The sequence below is a fragment of the Lithobates pipiens genome, unplaced genomic scaffold (assembly GCF_037356315.1).
Source record: "Lithobates pipiens isolate NorthernLeopardFrog02 unplaced genomic scaffold, aLitPip1_a1.2 Scaffold_22, whole genome shotgun sequence".
Classification (NCBI taxonomy): domain Eukaryota; kingdom Metazoa; phylum Chordata; class Amphibia; order Anura; family Ranidae; genus Lithobates; species Lithobates pipiens.
In genome coordinates, this window is record NW_027507784.1 from 64885294 (window position 1) to 64911785 (window position 26492).

Genomic DNA, 26492 nt, shown 5'->3' on the forward strand with positions numbered 1-26492 from the left:
TTACTTTGCGCTCCTTACGTCGAATTGTATATAAAGGTTCCTAAATTTGAGTTGGTTTTTACATTTTAGTAGCATTCATAATTTGAGGTTCATAAGGTGGAAACATAGCTAATATTTTAAGTTTGGCTTCTATATTAACAACTCTTTTTTTATCAGACCATTCCATTGCTTGGTTATCCATTACTACAAGTCTTGGATAACCGCTTATGTAATCGATGGTTCATCCTCATTCACGCTATTTAATGTGTGGCTTCTCATTGCAAATTTTCATCTATCTCATAAACGTTACTTGGCTGTAGGCTTTACAATATAAGCAATTCATTTTAGCTTGGTGCTATTAGACCCTTGACCCCTCAAGTGCTGGTGAGTATATACTTATTAGTTATTGTTAATTGTTATCTGACAATGATGCTTACTATGGCTGATGTACAGCACAATTGTATTTCTTTGTTCTTAATTTTATAAATAAACATTGTTACCTCTAATCTGAATGACTTGTATGCCACTCTTAGTACCCGCATAGAACATTAAAGCTTGTGTTCACGGACATTTGTTGTGTTTTAATGGCTTTTCTTCCCTTTGCAGTTAATGTACTGTAAATACAAGAGCAGCTCATATTAACTCAGAGGTAGCGCAAAGAAGTACATGAAGCAACTCAGAAGCAAATCACAAGCATACCAATGTGTTAACGCAACTTAAAACCATTATAAATGTAACTTGCTTCTTAGTTTGATGCATTAACCCTAGCTCACAAAGCATGTATAAACATCAAGTAGGTGTTTCAAAATATTCTCTTTGCAAAAACTGAATGCATACCTTAAATATGAGAGAAATAGGTGGACTGGCATTGTTAGTCTCCCACTATACTAATGGCCTGGTGGTGTCTCTGGTTTCAACCCTTTTGCCAGAAGTGGCTAGTGGAATAATTCCTTGGGGGGGGGGGGGGGGGTGACAAACAGTATTAGTATACCAACTCCACCATGACCCCCCATCCCCCCCAATGCTCATTCACTGTTGTAACACACCTGGGTGGGCTCCAGGCACACATCCTCTGTGACCCAAGCCCACACTATTTTGAAGCCTTTTAGAGCCTCTGGCTCTAATCAGGTGCTTAAAAAACCCTGGCCACTGTAATTCATGCGCCTGGTGCCTGAAAGGGGCCGGACGCATGAATATGGGGTGGCCGAAACAGCCATGGATAGATTCATGCTATGCATAAAACTATCCATTAACCATATAGGGGTGTGGCAAGGAGAGAGGGGGCAGTGCCTGGGCACCCCTAATGGACCATCTGCCACTGCCTTTTGCATTAAAGTGACCCTGTTAACGCAGAGTCAATTACAAATAAAACTTGCCCTGTAAAAAGAGAAGGGTTGCTTCATTGCTCTACAGCTGATGCAAGTATTTCTTACTTCTGGTTGTATGAATACCCTGCTGACCAGCAGAACACAGTGGTGTGCATTACTGCAAACGCTATATGGAATTTTAGTCCAACACTCCTCTACCATGGGGAGATTTACTAAAACTGGAGCATGCAAAATCTGGGGCAGCTGTTTTGTGGCATGTCAAAGGAAATAGTTCAGGTATGTTTTTTTTTATCCATTGACGTCCATCGAAGGGCCCATAAAAATCAAACACATAGTTATTGAGACCCACCCTTGGCAATAAGCCATGTGCTCCTGGCCTAGCTACAGTTGGAAAATGGCAGACTCTTCTCAAACCTCAGTATACGCTGAGCTCTAATTTTAGAAATCACAAGATAAAAAAGGCAAGTAAATGGATGAAAAGCACTGAAATTGCATAAAAAAAAAAGATGAAAACAGAAGTGCATAGGTGTGAAGCCGACCTTAGGAAATACCTGAATCAAGTCCATAAAACCTCTCAGAAAATCAAATATCAGTTTTGTTCAGACTGACCTTGAAAGAGGAACCAGTCTGTGTTTACAGCAGCCTGTGCATAAATAAATATACGTTTGAAAAATAGCCACATTCTACATCTGCTTTTGCTCAACACTAAGCAAGCTACAGACCTCTAATTTCCTTTGCTTTTGCTGTACGACAAATTTATTGGAGATCTTCAAAAATACATTTTTTAGACCAATATACCATGAATCAATGAAAAGTATTTGACTTTTTTTTTTCGTTTCCACAGCCAAAGACCGATGCCCCTAAAACACCAGTGGCATCGGCTGCTCCCGGCGAAAGAAAGAGAAAAATCCGTAAAAAGGTGGACACATCGAAGTTTATGACACCTTACATTGCACACAGCAAGAAAATGCAGGACATGTTCAGTCAGGTGAGATTTCTTGCTTTATTTATACAAAATACGTTCCATATTAACAGGACTTTCAACTTTTCATGCTAAACTCCTGGGGGAATGTGTCTCAGTTACACTTTATGTACCCCAATGGTGACATTACATTATGATGTATAAATGTGATGGTGTCCTGCCATCTAGTGGACAAATGGTATTAACATCTTACTGCCTTATGTTTGTCATTATTACTATTTGACTACTTTTTACTAGCAGACAGACATAACCTTCACCCAAAATTGCAAGAGGTGACTTACTATAACATTGGACTTCCAGTTCACAATAGGTCAATGTACACCTAGTAGGATGTCATCTACCAGTTCTTGGTGGTCACTGCTCTGTGCCTAGTATCCATTTAACATTTTACATTACATTTACATTTTACACTGCTGGAGATCCCAAAGAAAACCCTGTCCACACAAGAAGTTTGCTGAACTTCCAGATGAGCATCTCATTCAGGAAGAAAAGTGAACACGAATAGTGCAATTAACGTCTGAAGGAACATTTGTTTGAAATGCACAGAGCAGAGTCTGGAGGCAATGATGTCAGATGCTTTTCATTAGATGTTAGCAATTTTATGAGTTTTATGCTTGTTCAAGTTCCTTTTCCTGTTTACATGAGATACTCACCTGGAAGTTAGGCAAATCTTTTGTGTAGATGGGATTTTCCCAGTAGACTTGCTACAAGGACCAGAGAAGTGGCCACATTGAACCAGTGGATGACATCATGTTAAATGTATATCAACCTAATCTTAACTAGAGGTCCAGCATTTGGTTTTGGGCAGAGGTAAAATTTTACTTCTCAACCCACTCAATGAAATATCTCTACTGTATCTTCTCAGAATTTATGTTATATGAACCATATACTAGAGCGGATACATTTTAATATTGTGTAAACAGAAGCAAAAAAGAAAGTGCAAAGCAGAGAATCACAACAGAAAGTACACTATTGATTCTGATTGGTTGTTATTATGGATGCACTGATACCAGTTTTTAAAACCCGAGTACGAGTACCGATACTAATTCTCAAGTACTCGCCAATATTAGTTACCAATACCTATTTTGCCCTTGGATGCATTTTTTCCATCATTCACACCAGTGTGATTAATCCTGTTATGTGACAGTTCAAAATCGCATGACAGGCCACACTCCATTGGCAGCAATGGGACTGTTCAAATTGTTGCGACTCAGTTTGCAGTGGCACTACTTTTTGTCAATTTCATTGCGACTTGCATTGACTTCTCCATTAATAGGTAAAGACCACTCAAGGTGTGAGTGCTTTTGTTGCTTCCAAAGCAGAGGTTCTTTTATAACTATAAATATATCTTTGCGCTGGTCTGGTTTGGAACTGCTGCAACTCAAATCTTGGAAGAGATAAAATAAACAAAAATTACTCATTACTGATATACAACAACAATCAATGTAGGTGAATAGATTGAAACAATAACTTCTATAAGGATTGCTCAAACAAATAATATATATAAATATACTCTAATTCATCACTAGTGAAAAAATCCAGTGAAAAATGCATTGTGCAAAAAAATTCCAAATGTGCTAAAAAATATGTATATTAAACTCAAGTCCATAAACAAGTTCACACATAAAATGTATATAACGAAAAAAAGTGTATATTCCACTCCGTGTCTGCCAATGCTCAAAGGGAATTGATAAAGTGCTCCGTCCACAAGAAAAAGGGATGGCCCCTTAGAAGATCAGGTGGATCCCTATTAGACCCCTTTCACACTGGGGCTGCCCGAGCGGTGAAGTGCTGCTCGTTTTAGTGGTGCTTTACTGCTGTTTAAGCAGCACTTTTTGGCTGTTAGCGGGGCACTTTAAGCCCCCACTAGTGGCCAAAGAAGTGGTTAAAAGGGCCCATGTTGTGACACTTCCAAATTGCTTTTTAGGCGATTTGGAAGCACTGGCCATTCATTTCAATAGGCAGGGCATTTTGGGAGCGCTGTATACAATGCTCCCAACCCACCCCAAAGATGCTGCTTGCAGGACTTTTTCTTACGTCCCACAAGCTCACCATCACAGTGTAAAAATTCACACTGGAATTAATGGGAGGTGGTTTTCAGGCTCTTTACAGGCACTATTTGTAGCGCTAAAATGCCTGAAAACCACTTCAGTGTGAAAGGGGTCTTACAGAGATCAGAGGAGCTTGTGCATGAGTAATCACAGGTGTGGAGATTTCAAACAGTATGTCTTGATATGCTTGCAGGCATGAACTTCATGTATTCAAGGATCATAAAAGGAAAGGGAGAAACCTCATAGTGTGAGGCTTGGTTCACACCTAATACCGATGTGGCACCCAGCAGGGGTCCTGTGTGTCCCTGTTCATCGTTTCAGGTCCAATTTCAGCCCAAATTTTTGGCTGAATTCGGACCTGAACCGGACCAAATGATGCACCAGAGCCACAGCGGAGATATGTGAACTGGCTCCATAGAGAGCCGGTCAAAATCTCCTGCTATTGCAAATTGGATGCAGGGAACCCAGCCTGAATCAGCCAACCTTTTTATTAAAATATATATAAGTTACAATTACATTGAGGTTAAAAAATTCAAGCATGAATTGTATCCCTAGCGTCAGTGTCAACCTGCCAGCTAGCTCAGATAGCGTTGCAAATACTCTCCGATCCAATGAATTATGCTGTGTACACACGGTTGGAATTTCCGACAACAAATGCTCAATGTGAGCTTATTGTAGGAAATTCCAACCGTGTGTATGCTCCATTGGACATTTACTGTCGGAATTTCTGACAAAAAATGTTTGAGAGCAGGTTTTTAAACTTTTACGACAACAAAAGTTGTCGGAAATTCCAATGCACAAAAGTCCACGCATGCTTGGAATCAAGCAGAAGAGCCGCACTGGCTATTGAACTTAATTTTTCTCCGCCCGTCGTACGTGTTGTACGTCACCGCGTTCTTGACGTTCGGAATTTCCGACAACATTTGTGTGACCGTGTGTGTGCAAGACAAGTTTGAGCCAACATCCTTCGGAAAAAAATCCACGGTTTTGTTGTTGGAAAATCCTATCGTGTGTACAGGGCATTAGAGTATATTTATATATATTATTTGTTTGAACACTCGATAAAGAAGTGATTGTATCAATCTATTCCCCTACATTACTTGTTTTGGATAGCATCACATGAGTTCACAAATTTACAGAAACAGTGCACCAAAGCAGAGGTGCATGCCCGGCTCGCCTTTCGATCAGCAGGGAAACATGGATGAATGGCTGCACACTCCGGAAAGGATGCCAAAATCTTTATTGTAGTGATCAACAAATAAAAGCATATACAGCACAGTGAGCAACCGGAATGTACATCCTTTTTTCCTTGTATTGACTTCTGTTAAATGAAGTCGCAAGCCGCAATAAAATCGGAGGTCCAAATCACACTGATCTGTGGCTTTGAAATCGCTCTGATGTAGCACAATTTCAAAGCTGCTGATCAGTGCGATTTGGACCTCCAATTTCATTGCAACTTGCAAATTCATTTAACAGACGTCAATGCACGTCACGATTAAACCACAAAAACATATTGGTTTTAGTATCACAGCATTTGCACAAGTACAAGTCCTTGTCCAAATGCTTAGTATTGGCACTGATAGTGGTATTCGTATAGGTGCAGCCCTAATTGCTATACATGCTACATTTTTTACTTTCTTTGCGCCTTGGGCTTTTTTATTGGAAAAAATGTGTTGCCAGATGGATTTATAATATTAATATGGAAACCATATGAAATAGAAAAATGTTTGGGTAAACCTTTTCTAAAAACTGTTGCATAGAAAACTAAAATTTTGTACACCAACCCAAAATCATTTCAAAACAGTACTTAGACCATAAGACCCCCTCCACTGAAATGTGACTGATTACCGTACTTGAATAACAACTCATATTTCTCTTAGAATAAATATAAAGAAAAATTTGAAAAACAGCGGGGAGAACCATATGCTATCACACTTGATACTCCTGAACTCAAAAGGATCAAGAAGGCCCAAAACCAACTGAGTGAGGTAATTCTGTTTATGGCGCTTCTTTTTATTGGTACACCAAAAATTACATCTTCATATTATAATATAAGCCTACTAAACTGTAGATGATCATATATGCACAGATCCCTCACTAAGAGCAACCACTGTCGTGGAATACATCCACCCTCGTATCAGTTGTGGAGACCATTGACACAGCATGGTTGGAAGTGGAACTACCAGCAAATCATTTTTTTTATATTAAAAACACAAGAGGTTCTAACCGTTCCTTATTCTGCTACATAAAATATTTTTCATTGCTGTCTCTGGACCCTTTCTCTTTATTTCATGTACCTGTGGTAACAAGTCACCAAAAAATAAATCTCTCAAATGGGTATGCAGACAAAAAACGATCGTCTGTATGCTGTTCTGACAGACTAAAAACGACGCATGCTCTGAAGCAAGTATGAGACGGAAGCTATTGGCTACTTGCCATTGAACTTCCTTTTTCTAGTCCTGTCGTACCTGCTGTACGTCACCGCGTTCTTGACGATCGGACTTTGGTGCGATCGTGTGTACGCAAGACAGTTTCAGCGGAATTCCATCAGAAAAATCTTCAGAGTTTATTCCGAAGAGAAAACCAGTCATGTGTACAGGGTATAAGGGTTCCATTTAGGGGTGGGGTTAAGAGCCACATGGGAAAATCTAATCTCTCTGCAGCTGAATGTTTGAACTACTTCCTAGTAGTCATAAAATTTGCAGCATAATGAAAGTGCTATACTAAAAATGCGATACAAGGCCCCTCCCACTCTGTAGAGAGGAAGAGAGAACATTTGGAACCCGGTGGGTCATATGAGACGGATTTAGATAAATGAAAGTTTTTATGAACCCAGTGATTAGTTTGGAGGTGGGGGGGGGGCGGTTAAAAAAAAAAATCAAGAACCATTAATGCGTGGGTTTCTTAGGTTCATGGTTCTTCTGTACATAGAAATATTGCAGCAATTTAAAACGTATTAAGTCTGAGCTTCTTTTGAGCACGCTGGAAACTTCAGGTATTCCAGCTCTTAAAGAAATATAAAAAGCTCCTGAATTATTCTTCCAACAGTTTTCCACCTGAATTATATTATCACTTTAATGAGGACTTAACTGTTAGGCATATAAAGGTATTTTCTGATTACAATGTTCTTCTAATATAGGTGAAGTATCGTATGGATGGCAATGTCGCTAGAACCAATTGTCACGTAGATGGACAAGCTAGAGACATTGAACATGCTAAAAAAGTGTCTCAGCAATTGAGCAAGGTAAGTGAGCATGATGTCCGCAGGTAGATACTTCCTCTGTTACAGGTCATTCAGTGCCAGTCTTAACCAGAATACTCTGCTTTTTTAGGTTTTGTACAAGCAGAATTGGGAGGAAACTAAGGAGAAGTACCTGTTACCCCCGGATGCACCAGAGTTGGTGCAGGCTGTGAAGAATACTGCAATGCTCAGCAAGGTAAGTATTGTAGAACACTCCTGTATGTTTCTCTAGTTACTTTTTTAAATCTACTGAACAATGGTAGGATGGTGATCACGTCTGTCAAAATAATGGAGGTAGGGTCTGACCGCCAGCTGCTAGAAGCAAAGCAAGACCAAGAAAGAGACTAAATTCTGCGTCAGCTCCACCTTTTGTTGTTTTTGGTGTTTAACTACTCTAGTCTACGAAAGATCATTGATATTTAAACATGAACGTATCCTATCAGTGTTCTTGTCTGCTGTTGACACAAGCGTCCACATACTAGATATTCTGATTTTACTGACTTGTGCTCTGAGAAACATTTGTTTAGCGCTCCTTCTGGGTCAAATTCACTAAATTCAGTGCTGAGGAGAGGGGCACACAAGGGTCAAACAAGAATGCTGTGGAGGCAACAGATATCCTCTTTAACTGATGATGTTGGTTGTTAGAATGCCAGTCTCTAGAAAGTCATAATGGTGCATAACGAAAACCTGTGGCTTTGTGTAACTTAAATGCAGGCTTGATCCACCTGCTGGGCTGTATACAATTTTTGATACATTTTTAGGCATTTTGCCAAAGCACACCTGAAGAAACGTCAAGGCACCCTGGTTGAAAAAGGCTGTGTTAAAGATACATGCATGTTGCAAGCGATTTGTTTTGTTGGCAACTACCACCATGTTACAAAAGATTTTTGGTAGTGACTTCTAAAATATATGCAAGAAGCTGTTGCGGTATTACAATAGACTGAAAAACTCTTACCCATAACCCGACACCTTGGCTTAAATGTGAAAGGATAGGGCTGGATCCCTTTTAGGGAAATTTCTTCATATTTCCTTTTAACTTGACAGGAAAGACAGGTAATGAAGGTAAATCGGCTAATTGATAGGTGTCAGAAATAAAAGAAAGTGAGGGGAAAATACTTCCAATAAGGCACAGTCTTAAATAAATTCACCTTTTTTTAGTAGATCAACAATGAATCTTTGGCAGCATTTTGTTGTTGCGCCTGTTCCCATAAGGATGATTAGGAAGACATAAACTTAAGACAAGGGACTATGAAGATACAGGTGTTATTTATGGCCCAGACTTATACAGACCCCTGCAGCGTATTGACTGCAGTTGCTGTTAAAGAGGAAGTAAACCCTGATGCGTTTTACTTCCTCTTTATTCCCCTGCAAAGTAAAAGCATATTTTGTGTTTCATACCTGCAAACTAAGCCCGCGCTGTCCCCACTGGTGGCTGCATCCATGTTCGTCCCTCTTCCTTCCGGGGCCACTCTGGCACGTGACGTCACTCCTGCGAATGTGCGCGGGAGCCATCAGTCGCGGCACTTCACAGCGCATGCGCTGATGACATAATCGGCGCACTACAAGGTAAATATCTCCTAAACGGATTTAGGAGATATTTCCACTACCCATAGGTAAGCTTTATTCTAGGCTTACCTATAGGTAAAAGTTACAATCGGGGGGTTTACAACCAGTTTAATTCATTTAAAATGGGCTGCCAATGCACTGCAATGATCCAAAAAATTCAGATGAACTTTTTGTTTGGAACATCATGTGCATTCTGATGCACTGATGCACCTTGGAGAGTCATTAACAATTAATGGCACTGTACTGCAGTATGTACATTACCGTGCATTACTGTTATGTGTATTTTACAGCACATTACCACGATACACATGTCTGAATGGACATTTGAATGGACCCTTATGGCCCGTACACACGAACCGAAAATCAGAGGAAAAATACCAATTTTGAAGTGATTGTACGATAATTGGATCATTGGCTTTTGAGAGCCGATTATAACTATTCAACTGATATTATCCGATGAGACAAACACGAAAAATATTCTCGTACGATACCAGTTCATACGATTTTTGTTTAATCAGTAAAGTTGTCGTCCGAAAGAGAAATACACTACATGACACATGACATCACTTCCGATTTTTTATTCTGTCATATGGGAATTTTCGTCACTTTGGTAACCTCTTCTTTTTCGATATGTGACTAGCTTGCAAAAAACAAACAATCTGTCGTCCACTTGTTGGATCATGTGTGCCATTAGGCCCCTTCCACACTGCCATGTCGTGTGATTTTGTTGCGATTTTACAGCCATAATTTTGATGAGATTTTGACGCGATTTTGACACGATTTTGGCGCAATTTTGACGCGATTTCAGGAAATGTCTGTGTAAATTTGAGGTCTATGGACCTTAACTCGCAACAAAGTCAAACCAAAGTAGTACAGGGACTACTTTGAAGTCGCACAGATATGAATGGTACTCTTAGGGAATCATGGAGTATGACTTGTCCCAAGTCGAAGGACAAGTCAAACAAGTGTGAGAGGGACCTTAAAGTCTTACATCTCTTTAACCAGGAGACAGACAACATTTTTTGGCTAGAGTTGTACATAAACATGAGCTTTTAATTTAAATCAAAAATCGCAAGTCGCAATGCCAAAATAGCCCATAACACTTGTTCAGCCAACTAGTATTGAGGGTAACCTGAATCCCGGCAGGATGGTAGCATAGGTGTCTTGTAGGTGTCTGGCCTGTTTCCTTTTTTTCTCTCTCACTTGTGTTTTAACCTTTATTCATTCCACCTGTTTTTATTCGTATTTTCTTCTTGTTTCAGAAACAATATACAGCAGATTGGGATGAAGATAAAACAATGTATTTTCCTTACTCTGATAGTCCAGAACTGAGAAGAGTTGCCCAGGCACAGAAAGCTCTAAGTGATGTAAGTATAGCCACAAAATATTGCATCACAATAATATGTTTCAAGAATTGTGATACAGAAGACCTTTTCTATATAAATATGGATTTCAAAAATAATATGCCATGCTTTTTTTTGTTCCTGCCTATTAGCTCATTGTGGCTATTTTCCCCACTTCCTGTCCCTGTGGAGCTTGTGCAAAGAACATGGGAGCAGTCTCCACAGAGACGGGAAGATACAGATATCAATAGACTCAAATAAAAAAGAAAAAGACTTCCAAGAGGTGCTGGGACTTTTAATATACATTTATACAAAGTAGTGAGAGGGAAAAAACATTTTAAGAGCCCACTGACTCAGGTTATTACTCACAACAGACAAGGCTACCCTTCAGTGGGTACCCCAACAGGTTACCAGAAAAAAACATGCATACATGGAATACACATAAGCACGATAGAAATTAATTATAAATGCCTATCAAGATGATATATAACACCTACCAAGGCACACAAATATCAACCGGAGAAATCATCATCTTGTTGGAGAGGTTGTGGGGGTAGAGGAACAATGACCCATACATGGTAGGAGTGCCCAAAATACTGACATTTTGGCAGTAAATTATACAACAGATCCAGGAAATTATGGAAATGAGTATGCCTATAGACCCAGGAACTTATTTACTTCACAACACTAAACTTACAATAAAGCAATATAAGAAATTGGAGAGACCCAACCTAATAAATGCAGCAAAATATTTGATTCCAAAATATTGTCATTCTCCAGAAAGCCCAACGATAAGAGACTGGGTTAAAAGGGTAGAGTTTATCTACACAACATGGAAGAATTGTATCATTATAAGAGGATAAAATAGAAAAATATGTAAATAGATGGAGGAGCTGGATAGAGTTTAAGAGCACAAGCAAATACTCTACGTTGGTGGGAGTTTAAGGGGAGGATATAGAGGAAAATAAAATAAATATATTAAAAAGAAGGATAATGGGGGCGGGGAGGGGGTATTTATATTTTGTATAATTGGAAAATTAATACAAATTTTTTAAAGAAAATAAAAATAACATGCATTCATGGAAGGCGCAACACACCAAAGGATAAAAGAGTCCAATTTTATTTATTGGTATTTTGCTAAACGACGGCCAAATTGTTTCTCGAGTCAAATGACTTCCCTCCATCTGGGCATTCAGTTAAAAAAGAGAACCTTGAATGGACTCAAAATAAAGCTTTTGGGTCCTTTCACATGTGCATTTGGTTTTTTAGTTCAGTTCAGTCACTTTTTTGGTAAAAAAAAATATAAAAAACAGATACAGATGTCGATTTTTACATCCGTTTTTTAGTGACTGAACTGAACTAAAAAACTGAACACCCATGTTTTTTGGTGAAAAACAGATGTCAGCAGATCAGATGTAAGTGGATGTCATCCGCTAACATCCATTTTTCATCCATTTCAGTTTTTAAAAGGAAAAAAAACAGGGTTTTCTTACGTCTTAAAAAACAAAACTTAACGGAGGCAGATGTCAGCGGATATCAACGGAAAATCATCCGCTAACGTCTGCTAGCCCATAGACATACATGCTTGTCCGTTTTTCATCCGCCAACAGATGAAGAAAAAAAGGACATACAGAATGCCTGTGTGAAAGGACCCTTTCTCTGTGAATCTGTGCAGGGAAGCTAATTGCTGGATTAGAAGAATTTTTTGGCAGCAGTATCTGCATAAGCAATCAAGATAAGAAACATATTTTTATCTGGATTGCTCATGCAGATACTGCTGGTAAGTAATTCCTCTAATCCAGCAATTAGCTTCCCTACAAAGATTCATGTGGGAAAGCTTTATTTTGAGTCCATTCAGGTTTCTAATTTTTAATTGAAACATGGGGGAGTCTTTAGACTCCCAAAACGCGTTGTCTGTCTTTTATCACAATATCAATAAATTAAATTCATATCTTTTATCTTTTGGTCTGGCGCTCCTTACATGTATGCACATTTATTTTCCTGGTAACAGATGTCAATAGAAACATTATCAGAAATTCTAACTTTTTCTCATGCTGCTTAAAATCTTGTTATATGAGAAAGTGAAGGAAAATCTCCCCAAAGGATTCTAACAGCAATAAAAATTGGACAAAGGCTTAAATCTTTCCTTGGTCTATAAAGAACAAAATAAGTGTTGCATGGAGCTGAGTTTTACCAACTGGCTGTCACCAACCACCTTTTACATATCATTAACTTTAAATTGGTTTTCAAACAGATCAATTATAAGAAAGGACATAATGAACAAATGCTGCAGTTCACACAGCTTGCCGATCGACCCGATATTGAAATGGCCAAGAAAGTGTCACAACAGCTAAGCGATGTAAGTTTTTCTTATATTTCTTTCTGCTACTTTTGTTCATTTATTTTTTTCTAGCTATTTCATGCGCTTTCCTTCTACTCTTTCTTACTTCCATTGTTGCTCTTGTTCTTCCATCCCACTCTTTCTTTCTTTTATTTTGGGTTCTTTTCATAAACCCTGATATGTAAAATGTGTTTTCCAACACAGATTAAATACCGTGAGGATTATCAGAACAAAGTAAAAGGCAAATGGAGCCAGACCCCGTGTTATGAAATTGCAGTCGCCAGAATGAATGCCGATAATCTGAGTGATGTGAGTATATGAAAGACAATGACAAAGACAGTAGATTTGTGTTTGCCAACCTCTGTAGAACTGTTACTTTCCAGCATGCCCTCCTGGACATGCTCTTTAGCACCTGTAAATCTATACTGAAATGTCAGCTTAGCGTACAGAACCCAAATTGATTTTAATTTCCTTCTTTCAACAGAGAAAGTATCATGAAGACTTTGAGAACAGTAAAGACCAAATCAACTTCATGCAGACAGATACACCAGAATATAAACTTAATAAGAAGGCAAGACTGAATGCTAGCACGGTATGTGAAAGCTATTTTTCTACTGTAATAAAGATATATGTCACCTTAGCGGTATTAAACCCAAACCAAAAATTTAATAAATTGTAGCTTACCAATCGTTATATATGTTGGTTGCATTAGTCTTTTTCTTTAGGCTTTTTCACCTGGTGATCTGGTCAGTAATACACCTCCTTTATTAGAGTGCCCCTACTCTGGATTAAAATGACCACAGGGGGCAAAGCAGACATCAGCATTGTCAGACTGGACAGAGGAGGGAGTTTTAGATATACTACCTGATTTAAATATACTAACAAATTAGAGACAAACTCCTGCTCACAAATTATAATCGTCGCAATTTGTTTGCAACGTTGTACCCAAACAAAATTGACGTCCTCTTTTTCCCACAAATAGAGCTTTCTTTTGGTGGTATTTGATCACCTCTGCGATTTTTGTTTTTTGCACTATAAACAAAAAGAGAGCGTCAATTTTGAACAAAAACGCAATATTTTTTACTTTTTGCTATAATAAATATCGCCCAAAAATATATAAAAAAAGTTTTTTTCCCTCAGTTTAGGCCGATATGTATTCTTCTACATATTTTTGGTAAAAAAAAATCGCAATAAGCAATTATTGATTGGTTTGTGCAGAAGTTATAGCGTCTACAAAATAGAGGATCGTTTTATGAAATTTTTATTATTAATTTTTTTTTATTAGTAATATCGGCCATCTGCGATTTTTATTGTGACTGTGTCATTATGGCGGACACATCGGACACTTTTGACACATTTTTGGGAACATTGTCATTTATACAGCGATCAGTATATAAAAATGCACTGATTACTGTGTAAATGACACTGGCAGGGAAAGGGTTAACCACTAGGGGACAATGAAGGGGTTAGGTGTGTCCTAGGGAGTGATTCTAACTGTGGGAGGGATGGGCTACAACTCACATGACAGCAATCACTGTTCTCGAGGACAGGGAGCAGTGATCTCTGTCATGAGATGTTTACATAGGCACTTCCCCGTTTTGCGGCTCCGTGACACGATCGCCGGAAGACCGGCGGACATAGAGTCTGCCGTTCCCGTTTAAGTTCCCAATTAAAGGGGACTTACAGGTACACCCATTTGCCCACTGCTGCCATTGTGCTGATGTATATCGGCATGCAGTGGTTGGCAAGTGCTTAAACAGACACTCACCTGTCCCACGGTCCAGCGATGTGGCCAGCCTAAGCCTTGTACTTCTCCCCCTCCTCTCTGGGGCGCCATTATTGCAAGTGTGGGCACCCGGATGTGACAGCTTGCAGCTTCAAAGCCGTGCACGCACTGCGCATGCGTGAGTCACGCTGCGCTCTCTTAGTGGCCAGGCAATTGTATGGGACCTGTCACGTGTCCCAGAAGATTGCAAAGAGGGAAAAGTAGAGAAGGCTTTGCCTAGGCAGCGAGGCGACGAAAGCAGGAAGAGGGACAGGAAGTACCTGCCAAAACTAGGTACCCACTCCCCCCCCCAAAAAAATTACATGCTGAATGTGGCATGTAAGGGGGCGAGGAGTGCTTAAAGTGGAAGTTCCACTTTTGGGTGGAACTCCGCTTTGAATTAGCCAATAAAGGGTATGACATGAAGTATAACAATAACTTATACTTCAAACTTCAAGCATTCTGTATTAATCCATGGCTAATGCAGTACAATACTGTACCACTGCTTTCTAAGCTGTTTTAAATAAATTTTTATTTTTACATTTACAGGTGAAATACAAAGAAGATTATGAAAACTCCAAGGGACCCACAGGTTACCATACTCTTCCTGCCACAGAAAACCCCTTGCTGCGGCAACTCAAAAAAGCTGGAAATGCCCTGAGTGATGTAAGTTTTAGGTCTACAGATACACCAACAGACTTTTGGACTGGTGAATAAAATATTCACTTATTCAGAGGATATATATTTATATATATATATATATATATATATATATATATATATATATATATATATATATTATAAAGGATAAAGGAAATGTAGGGATAAGGATGTGCATATATGGCCAAACATATGGGCACTCCTCCAAATGATTGAGTTGATGTGTTTTAGTGAAGGGTACAGCAAACAAGGACATTTTACAGTGTGTGTGTCCAACCTTTTGCCAACAGTTCCGAGAAGTGTCAGCGTGACTGTGCTCCTGTGCACAAAGCCAGGTCCATCGTTTGACAAATTTAGTATGGAGGAATCTGAGTGTCCTACACAAAGACCTTAACCTTGACCTTGACCTCAACAGTGTTAAAAACTAGGGATGGGCCAAACGACCCCCTGTGGTTTGGTTCACACGAGAACTTCCGAACACCGCAAAAGTTCAGACCTGAATAAAGAATCCCATTAAAGTCTATGGGACCTTAAACAAAAAAAAAATCAAAAGTGCCCATTTTGAAGGCGTATATGCAAGTAATTGGGCATAAAATGGTTATAGGGGTCCTGGTCCAGCCCTGGGGGATGTATATCAATACAAAAAGTTTGTGAAAAACTTCATTTTTAAATGAGCACTGATTTTTAGATTTTTAAAGTGAAAGCCTAAAAATTTTAAATTCCTTCCAATATAGTGCCTGGGGGGTCCTCTTAGTCTACCTGTAAAGTGGCAGATCTGTACCATGTCTAGAATCTGCTGCAGCAATAATTGCATTTATAAAGCCCAAAAAAAATAATTTCCTGCAAGCTGCCTTTTTTTTTGCTCAGCAACAGCTGGGGAGCCAGTGTGTATGATGAGACCACAATATAGTGCACTGGGAACAAGATTAAAGATTTTTTGGATACATTCTGGTATCACGTTGACTTTGTATAGAAGTAATAGGTGCGTAAAAATTGGTCTTTGGGGGTCGGTGGCACCTTCCCACTGTAACCCTATAGTACTCTTGATTAAAGCAAGAATTGGCCTTGTTGTACAAAATTGCAATGATATGTACCTGTCAAACAGTACTCTTTGGATGTCAAGGGCGCCTTCCCACCCTATAGAGGTGCTTTTGATGAAGGCAAAAGAAATTGCAATGATATGCATATGGTTGGTGTTTTTGCCACGTTTGATGTGCCTGAGACGCAGTTTGCAGATAGCAACAGTGCGATCTGCTGCAGATGTGCTGAAAAAGGCCCAGACAGCTGAGCTTTGGGGAGTGGGCCGGGAGATAACAGCTGCAGATTGTGACGGAATAGGTTGGCTGCTCTCTACTCTTTTCAATGTCGGCCTCCTTGGGGTTGTGCTGCCTCACCTTCAGTTTCTGTCGCATCAGTCTCCTCATCATCATCATCATTATCATCTCCATCTCCTCCAACTCACGTTCCTATCATCCTCAACCTCAGAACCAACATCTGAATCCAGTAATGGCTGGGTATCATCAAGGAGCAAGTGGCTGACGCTGTGGTCAAATAACTCAGCTAACTCCTCAATGAGGAGGATGAGGAAGGTTTAGTAAGCTAGTCCAACACCTCCTCTGCATGCTGTGCCTGGAGAGCGTGGGCAAACTGACTAAACAGAGGAAATAATGACCTGCCTGAGGACTGACAACCACGTCCACCTTTGCCTGTGGACACATTTGTTGCTGGCCCCCTTACACTGCCAAGGGAGCGTCTGCCTATCCTTGTTGTCCTACTAGAAATTATTGGGAGGGAGGGGGCGGTGCTTATAAGCAAATGTAAAGAAGAAGTTGAAATCTGTACATAGATACACTTTAATCAATGCAAAGAGGTATTTGGTGCACTTTAATTTGAATACTCACACAGAAACACTTGTACACGTACAGTGACACACAGAACTATATGACATTAAACTGGCAGTAACGCACATAAAAGTAAATGGCATTAAACTGGCAGTAATGCACACAGAACTATCTGGCGTTAAACCTGCAGTAACTCACAAAACTATATGGCGTTAAACTGTCAGTAACACACACACACACAACTATATGGCGTTAAACTGGCAGTAATGCACACAGAGCTATATGGCGTTAAACTGGCAGTAGCTCACACAGAACTATATGGCGTTAAACTGTCAGTAAAACACTCAAAACTATATGGCCTTACACTGGCAGTAACGCAATCAAATAGACGGTGTTCAACCATCACTACACTGACGCTATCTGAACTGTCCCTACTCTAGCTATGCACTAATGTCAAGATTACTTACACGGTCTCACTACACTACACTGAAACTATGTGAGCTATCCCCACACTACACTAATGTATGTATGAATGACACAGTCTCACTACACTACAGGGAAACTATCTGAGTTGTTACTACTCTAGCTGCACACTATGCAAAGCTGAATGATGGTCTTCCTTACTACACTCACACTATCCCTAGACTGACACTAAGCTAATATTCTACACTGACAATTTAAGCAAAATAGCACAGTATAGCACACTAACTAACTAATAGAATAGAAGCCCTGTTCTATCTCTCTTCATGCCAAAATCCCACTGAAAATGGCTGCCATTGAAAGAATACTTATATACTGTGGGGCGGGACTGAGCCATGATTGGATAAAGTCATGATGACAGTGTCCAATCATGACTCTGACAGTGCTCTGTGCCCTGATTGGCTGAAACATTAAAAGCTTCAGCCAATCAGGGCACAGAGCATTGTCAGAGTCATGATTGGACACTGTCATCGTGACTTTGCAATGAACTGTTCCGCAATCCATTATGGTCAGTTCAGGGGGGGGGGGGGGGGGCGAACAAACGGTTGAATAACTAATTTGTTTGGTTGTTTGTCGAACGTCCCAACAGTGAAAGGTCGACCCGAAACGTTCGCCCATCCCTATTAAAAACCTTTGGCTAGTCAATTGCAAGCCAGAACCTCTCATCCAACCTGACCTCACATATGCACTTTTGGCTGAATGGCACAAAATCCCACAGACACACTTCAAAATCACATGGAGAGCCTTCCCAGAAGAGTGGAGACTTTTGTAGACACAAAGATGTGTGTGTGTGTTTGGGGCAGGGGGGTTTGCAAATCCACAATAGTGGAAATGGTTTTGAAATAAAATGTCCAACAAGCTAATTTAGGTGTAATGGTTATGTGTCCACTAAATGTGCCCATATATTGTATATGAAGAACCCTAAGCCCCTGTACACACGGTCGGAGATTTCCACAACCAAATCCGTCGGATTTTGCCCGTCGGATCTTGTCCGAAACTGTTGCATACACACAGTCGGACAAAGTTGGCGAAAAATCCGATCTTTCAGAACGTGATGGCGTAATTTCGTTATGATGGGACTACATTCAGGCTAGTAGCCAATAGATTTGATGTAGGAATTTGATCTGAGCATGCGTGGCATTTGGTCCGATCAAAATTCTCTACACATGATCGGAGTATGTCCGATCGGCCCAGTTGGTCGGGAAATATTTCCAACATGTTGGAAAATTGGGTCCAATGAATATTCCGACGGAATCAGTCCGATGCATACCACACACAGTCGGATTATCCGACGACACGGTCCGATAGGACACACTCCGACGGATTCTCTGACCGTGTGTACAAGGGCTAAGAGAGATGTATTCTCCCTGTATTGTCTGTAGTTGGTGGATGAAACTAGGCATGACACTTTCATCACTTACAACTCTACTATAACATGTTGTAATCTTATCTCCTACTCTTATTCCTTCTTTCATTTCAGATATTGTACAAGCAATCTTATGAAAAAGCCAAAGGAACCAGTATTAATTACTGTGACACCCCCAAGTTTCAGATTGATAATGTCCTGAAGAATTTCAGTGATGTGAGTATTGCTCGCAGTTTCTGATGAAGTGTAGTCTAGGAAATAATGATTTGAGTACTTGGAAATTATAGCATTAATAGGAAACATGGAATGCTTCACGATGCAATTCTGGCTTCAAAATTGGTATAAGGGAAAAAGTAAAGAGGATAGTAATTAAAGGGGACAGACAAAAAGCATGAGGTTTAACTAACCTATATGAGATGTTGGTCACCATCAGATATAAATATGCACACTCATATCTTCCAGGCATATTTAGTTTTGTTCTATGCAGTCACTTCTGCTGATCTTGTTTTGGTAGAACATTACTAACTGGGAAGGAAAATCCACCCCAATTGATCGGTTCTTGTCCCAAGATGAGTTAAATATAGTATAGAGGTGTACCGAATGGTCAGGTCAGCAGACATAATTGTTTCTCAATCTCACCATATTGCCTGGAACAGGCAAACATTATCTGTCATGTGTATAAGTACTCTTAAGCCCCATACCCACGATCAGAAAATCATACAAAAAAATACCGCTTTCAAAGCGATTGTACAATATTCTGATCGTTTAGTACACAGCTTTTGTCTGAAATTATGCAAAGGGACATACACAAAAATTTTTCTTGTAAAATACCAAATCATACGATTTTCATTTAATCAGCGCAGTTTTTGTCTGAAAATACAATATAATTTTCTATTTTTCTGAAAAGTTTTGAGTCTGATTGGTAAATCTGAGGGTAAAACATTTTATTCATAGTGGCTCTATGATAAATAATCAGATCAGATTCATGTGTGGTGACCACATGCCCAATCATGTGCAATGAAAAGGCAATAAACAAGTTTCTGTTTGTATACGACTGAATGATTAGATAAATTTTAGTAGAGCATCACCTAATTTACGTAGCTAAGTAAATTTTCTCTTTGCAAAGTGAATTTTCACTTTGTTTAGTGAATATGGTGAAGTTTTTCTGACTTCAGTCATCCAAACATGTGCAAGAAAAAATCCAGTTTTTTTTTTTTTAGTCTCTTGTGTAGAAATCATAAAAGTGAATATGCTCCACTCTATAATAAATGAAAGTATTATTTATTCAGTGAATGCCACTTACAATGACTTTTGTTTTTAATTACATCTTTGTTTCAAACTTGTTTCATCCTATAGCTTCATTACAAAGATCACTACCAAAAGAATATTCAGGGACATTATATTGGCAGCTATGAGAATCCACATATGCTTCACTGCGCCAAAGTCAATTCTTTACTAAGCGATGTAAGTAAACTCCACTTATACTTCGATGAGTACAGTATTTTAGTGTATTATGTCACAAATCCTAAAATTAACAATTTTTCATATTCCTTTTAGAAAAACTATAAAGCTGATTATGAAGAGGACAAAACCAATTGTTACTTCCCTCAGACTCTTACCCAAGAATATGAAGCTTCTAAGAAACTAGATCAATGTAAAGATGTAAGTATGCAGTTTTGGGAGAGGCTACAGAGTTAAAACACCTAATTTGTTATGCTTCCCAGGAACTCTGTTAGTGGAATCTCTAGGCTGATTTCCTGGGTATGAACACTGCCTCTATTCATTATAAGGAGTCCCATTCTCCCTTTTTGTTTTTATTATTCATTTTATACTATGGAGAATGCAATAGGGAGTACTGAAATACACAAAGGGGATGGGAACATTTGAGGATTGATGAATAGAAAAATACTGTTTTCCAAGTATACAGTATCTCTGAGAAATAATTAACTTTTATCATGTATCATGGCTACAGCCAAAGTTGGCTGAGAGGGACGAAGGTCATCTTTTGTCCATGGAACCAAAAATAAAAGTGAAACTTTGCCAAATCTTCTGGTAATTGAGGATAGCTAGGTACTCTTATGCCTACAGTCTCATAGCTGAATGTCTGCAGTGTGAAATCTAAGGCACTGCTGCTTCTGGCTTCTAGTCTCAGATTTGGAGTGAGATTTGGTGATTTCACGATAAGCCCTTGTACACACGGTCGGAGATCCCGACGGAATGTGTCCTATCGGACCGTTTTGTCGGATATTCCGACTGTGTGTGGTATGCATCAGACTGTTTACGTCGGAATATCCGTCGGACCAAATTTTCCAACTTGCTGGAAATATTTTACGACAAACTGCTCCGATCGGACATACTCCGAATAATGTGTAGAGAATTCCGATCGGACAAAGTGCCACGCATGCTCAGATCAAATTCCTACATCAAAGCTATTGGCTACTAGCCTGAACGTAGTCCCGTCGTAACAAAATAATGTCATCACGTTCTGAACGATCGGATTTTCCGACAACTTAGTCCGACCGTGTGTATACAACAGTTTCAGACAAAATCCAACGGATTTGGTTGTCAGAATGTCCGACCGTGTGTACAAGGGCTAATACTGCTCAATGTTTTCCTTGCTGGAGGCTCTGGCATGAGAAAACAATATCATGCCTCTGCCAAGATGGTTTCTTCAACACAAAGACGTACAGAACAAGGCATGGTAAATCAGTAATTGGGAAAAGGTCAGCTACTGGGAGACCACTGGCAATACTGGTGACTAGTCATTCGCCCCCTGCCTGCCTTTTTTGGCACTACTTTTTTTCACTTGCATTAAAGCTAGTCTAAGGGGATTATCAGAAAAAAAGGTTAATTTCTTTATACTAAACAATTATAAATCTATTTTGTAGCTAAGTGCTTAGTTTTAAAAAAAAATTTAAATACTCCCTTATGAGGCAAGCACATTAAATATTTACTTTGCACAATGTTTATTGCATGGACAGTTTTACAACATAGAGAACTTTCCCTTTGAATTGTATATCTTTACAAAATCCTGTTAAAAAAATTTTCAGCATTGTGGGTGACAGATTCTGTACTATTTTCTTTCAGTACGTCTATAAGAAACATCCCGGTACAATTAAATTCACTCAAGTGACAGATTCTCCAGTGCAGGTTCAAGCTGAAATCAACACTCAGCAGCTTAGTGATGTGAGTATTAGGCACAACTTTTGTTTCATTGCATCCAAATACTTCTTACGCATGTGTGTGTTGCTTAAAAAATACTGTCACCAACTTAGACATTTGCAAAAGCACAGAAAAATCAAATATTTTAAATTCCTGCTTGTAGTGTTTTTCTTTTCCATAAATAATTTTTAGGTGTCCTTGCACTTGCTAGAAAAATGTATTAATCCATTGTTTGGTACTGCCCCCTTCCTCTTTGCAATTTACAGCCATCTCCTCTACTCAGAGTGTCTAATTTTCCTTGATGGTGGCCTAGGTCCTTCACCCCTTCTTTTACTTTAGTTAGGCAGCTCTTGCATGGGAGGGCCTTAACTGAGGCATTTCAAATGGGACCTGGGGTATATAAAAGAAAAAGAAAAGTGGCACACTGACGTGTTTATACCAGAACAACAAGTTTCCGGGGCTTTATATTGCAAACTTCATCAAAGCTCCAGGCTGACTGACATGGGATAATGAACTTGAAAGGGTTAAATAATACTAGAAAGTGATATTGGAGGAAGCATGCTCTCTGCTTTATATGCAAAGCTATGTTTGAACCATACAAAGTACCAAACAAAGGAAAGAAGAGTTAGTTTAATGTGTTCTGATTTGTTAAAAAACATTTTATTATTGAACCCTTCGAATGTCCAGGGTTTGTCAGAAGAGAGAAGCAAAACATGGAAGAAGCTATTGCAAGTTGTACACTTAGTGGCTTGGTACTGTTCCCGCCACACCCTACTATTCTTGGCACTGGCACACATGAGTTACGCAATGTGTGATTTTTTTTTCTCTTCCCCTTCTGATTAAAATATTACCAATATAGCGATAATATGTAAATAGATTTTGCTGCATTTGAATTTGTCCTCCAGGTTTGCCATAAGTAACTTTTGTGGTGCCATTTACACCCCATAGCAGTACCTCTAGTATACAGCCCCCAATGCTGGCAACCATTCAACCTGAGACATGAATTAATAAGCATTCCTGCTGTAGTCATTAATATGACTACAGGAACACAAAGGAACAAAACTCTGGAACAATAAATGCTCTAAACTGTCATGCCATTAAACCGTTAAAAAGTGTTGCACACATAAGGAAGCTTCAATATTATTGAATCATACAGCTGTATCTCCAATAGTGTGGTGTAGAACCTCAAGTGGCTGTAAAGCCTACTTTTTACCGTAATGCTTTCCATGCATTAGGGTTAAATATTTTTAGGTAAAAGTATCACCCCTCACCTCCCTATACTTACCTGGGTCCTCACTCTATCCTGCACTGTGCCCATCTGCCACAGATATCTCTTCTTACTTCCCAGTCTCACAGGAATTTGCTGAGGCTTGCTCGTGCTGCCGTTAGTCAAATCCTGTGATGATGAGCGAGGGATGGGGTCAAGCTGAACAGTCTATATTTATGGACCCAGGCAGCAGGGCTGGGATCTAGTCCACTGGTGTGTCACAATAGGATACATTTCACAGATCAGGTAAGTATAACATATATGTAAAAAAAATTTACTTACAATCACTGTAACTCTCATGAAGTGCAGGCCATCTTCAGGATTGCTGCCCTTTTCTATTATATACTGTTTCATTGATGCCAGATAAAATTGCTTTCATGATACACCTGGTGCTGAAATTGTCCATTGTCTATCAACCCTTCTGCCTTGTTCATTCACAGAACACCTTGTATTCTGTAAACCCTTAAAAAAAATACAAGGCATTTTTTGAATGGACAAGTGGAGACAAAGGGATAATAAACAACTATACATTTTCTGCGTATGAGAGCTGCATCTCTTTCTGCTTGAAGAATAAAGAAAACTTTAGTATCTGGCATCAAAGGAACTATATACATTAAACAAGGCGCAGTAATCCTGGAGGTCGCACACATATAAAGGGTGTTAAATGTGTTACACAGAACATTTTATCAAACATTTTGCCTGGAGTTCTGCTTTAAGGCAATATGATGATTTCTATAGATGGACCAAGTACTCTTCACTGACTGGCGCTGTTAGTCTATTGAACTCAGAGTCAGATCATCCACAAGGCAACCTAGCCAGGAGCCTAAGGGCCCAGTGGATGTCTACAGGGCCCAGCTACAACCATCCTACTCCTGTGGTAAACCAGAGGGGGAGGGAGTGACACCTGTTATTTCACAAGGGAGAATGCACTAATAGGCAGTAGGTGTCTGATGGGGTAGACCATGCATGTACAGACAAATAAAATGAGCATCTTCTCTGTGCATATTGCAATTCTTAACAATGTCCATCAAAAAGATTTGAGAGGGGTAAAGCTATTATCTTACCTCAGACTCAGTTCTACCTTTGTCTGTATCTGATTTAACATTATATACAAATAAATCTGTACTGTTTTCTCTCTTTTTTGTAGCTAAATTATAAAGCAAAGCATGAAAAGGACAAATTCAGGTGTTCTATTCCAGAAGATTCTCCCTTTATACTTCAATCTAGATTGAACGCATATAACCTCAGTGATGTAAGTATTTGTTTTCCTAGTTCTGTCCTTCTGTAAATAGTTGAAAGTTTAACTACTTGAATATAATGTTGTGTTATCTTTATCGATTGTGTTAAAATGAGAAAGGCTAAAATCTGCAGTGAAAAAGCAATTTTTAGGCTCCCAATGTCGCAGATCCACATTGCTAACCAGAAAACAAAGAATGTTTATGTAATAGGTGGATTCATTTGCAAAATATGTTCATGTAATTAAAATCTAGAAACAAGTTTTTGTGAAAACATTATCAAATATTGATAAACTACCTAAATTAACTCCTTTATGACAACAATACTCTCATATATTGCAGAAAGGTAAATGGGCCTTAACATCTAGTTACTGCATATATGCTCCATTGAGGCTTCAACAACTGTGACTGTGCTGTCATCAACAACTCCACGTCAACTACTTACAATCTGGATCTGGTGGGATAGGATCCCGATGATGTCAGTACTGTGCCTCCAATCACACTGCTGCAAAATTGGGAGCCCCTCCTACTAGCCTCCAGCATCATGGCTAACTATAATCATCAGCATCAGATATTCTGCAGTAGAAGTTTCAGTGAAAGGAGAAATGGGGGAGCACTGGTTGGTGAGAGAATAGGCTTTATATAGATACTCTTAGGGGGTTATTTACGAAAGGCAAATCCACTTTGCACTACAAGTGCACTTGGAAGTGAAGTTGCTCTAAATCTAAACATCTAAATCTACATCTGAAATGAATGGAAGCTCTGCTGATTTTATCAACCAATCATGTGCAAGCTAAAATGCTGTTTTTTATTTTCCTTGCATGTCCCCCTCGGATCTACAGTGACTTTACTTCCAAGTGAACTTTCAGTGCACTTTCAAGTGCACTTGCAGTGCAAAGTGGATTTTCCTTTAGTAAATAACCCCCTTAGTGTCACTTTCCGCTAAATGGTGTCTAATAAAGAGGAAAGAAGGGAAAGCACTCTGTATGCCAACCTGGCTAAGAGGAAGCAAGGGGCTGGGAAGATGCATCCTGGCTTATCAACTTACTGCTGAGCAGGCTCAATTATTGCGCCTTAAGGAAAATCAATACATAAAATCATACATGGGTTGATTTTCGAAAGAATTTTCATTTGAAAATCATAACTAAGAATTCTTGTTAGAATTTTAGTGCAGCCATCGAAACTGAGTGATTGGGCATGTTGGAAATGTTTTTAAAAAAGAAAAAAGTTCTAATCAATGATGGGAGAATCGTGCAAGAAATATAATCGAAAAAGAAATGCGCATGAGCTGTGACCTGGAAAGAAAAGAAAATTCCCGGCCACAAAATTTCTTTTCTATAGCAAAATTAGGTGAAATTGAAGGCTTGATAGTTCGAATTTGGAAATTAATGGTGGCACCATCGGATTACAATTTTTTTGGGAGTTTGACCCATGTATGGTCTGCATTAGCTAGGTTCACTGAGATTGTTTAAATTATACAGATGTCTCTGATCTGATTATAAGCAGCTAGATCAGGTGAAATGTCTGTAGACACCTAAACTAAATTATTACTCTACATCATACCTGTAGAATGCAATCCCAACATTTCTAATCTGGATTTACATGCCTTTATGTACATCACCTGTCAAGTTTTTATGACTGGAGCTTTGCAGGATTTAAGCCCCATACACACTATCCGTTTTTCTGCTAAGTTTTTCCTTCAGGTTTACCAAAACCAAGTAGTGCAAGGGCCTGCCTGATTGCATACAAATTGAAACTCCTGAAGTTTGACCTCATATTATATGGTTATGGTAAATCTGAAGGAAAAACTCAGCAGAAAAACTGATAGTGTGTATGCGGCTTTAGACCTAGTAAGGGCACTTTGTGATTTTGCACTCCAGTACAG

General features: G+C 39.2%; 1 protein-coding gene across 30 annotated transcripts in view; it reads left to right on the forward strand.

Annotated features, from left to right (window-relative positions):
- Positions 1–26492, forward strand: part of NEB (nebulin) — a 300983-nt gene that overhangs the window by 32624 nt on the left and 241867 nt on the right. For all 30 annotated transcript variants that reach the window (XM_077447687.1, XM_077447688.1, XM_077447689.1 and 27 more), the window contains 14 exons: positions 2152–2295; positions 6221–6328; positions 7480–7584; positions 7673–7777; positions 10410–10514; positions 12745–12849; positions 13036–13140; positions 13316–13423; positions 15146–15262; positions 19058–19159; positions 20300–20407; positions 20501–20605; positions 22031–22129; positions 24520–24624. In XM_077447687.1, coding sequence (XP_077303813.1) covers positions 2152–2295; positions 6221–6328; positions 7480–7584; positions 7673–7777; positions 10410–10514; positions 12745–12849; positions 13036–13140; positions 13316–13423; positions 15146–15262; positions 19058–19159; positions 20300–20407; positions 20501–20605; positions 22031–22129; positions 24520–24624 — 1521 coding nt within the window. The remainder of the gene's footprint in view (positions 1–2151; positions 2296–6220; positions 6329–7479; positions 7585–7672; positions 7778–10409; positions 10515–12744; positions 12850–13035; positions 13141–13315; positions 13424–15145; positions 15263–19057; positions 19160–20299; positions 20408–20500; positions 20606–22030; positions 22130–24519; positions 24625–26492) is intronic.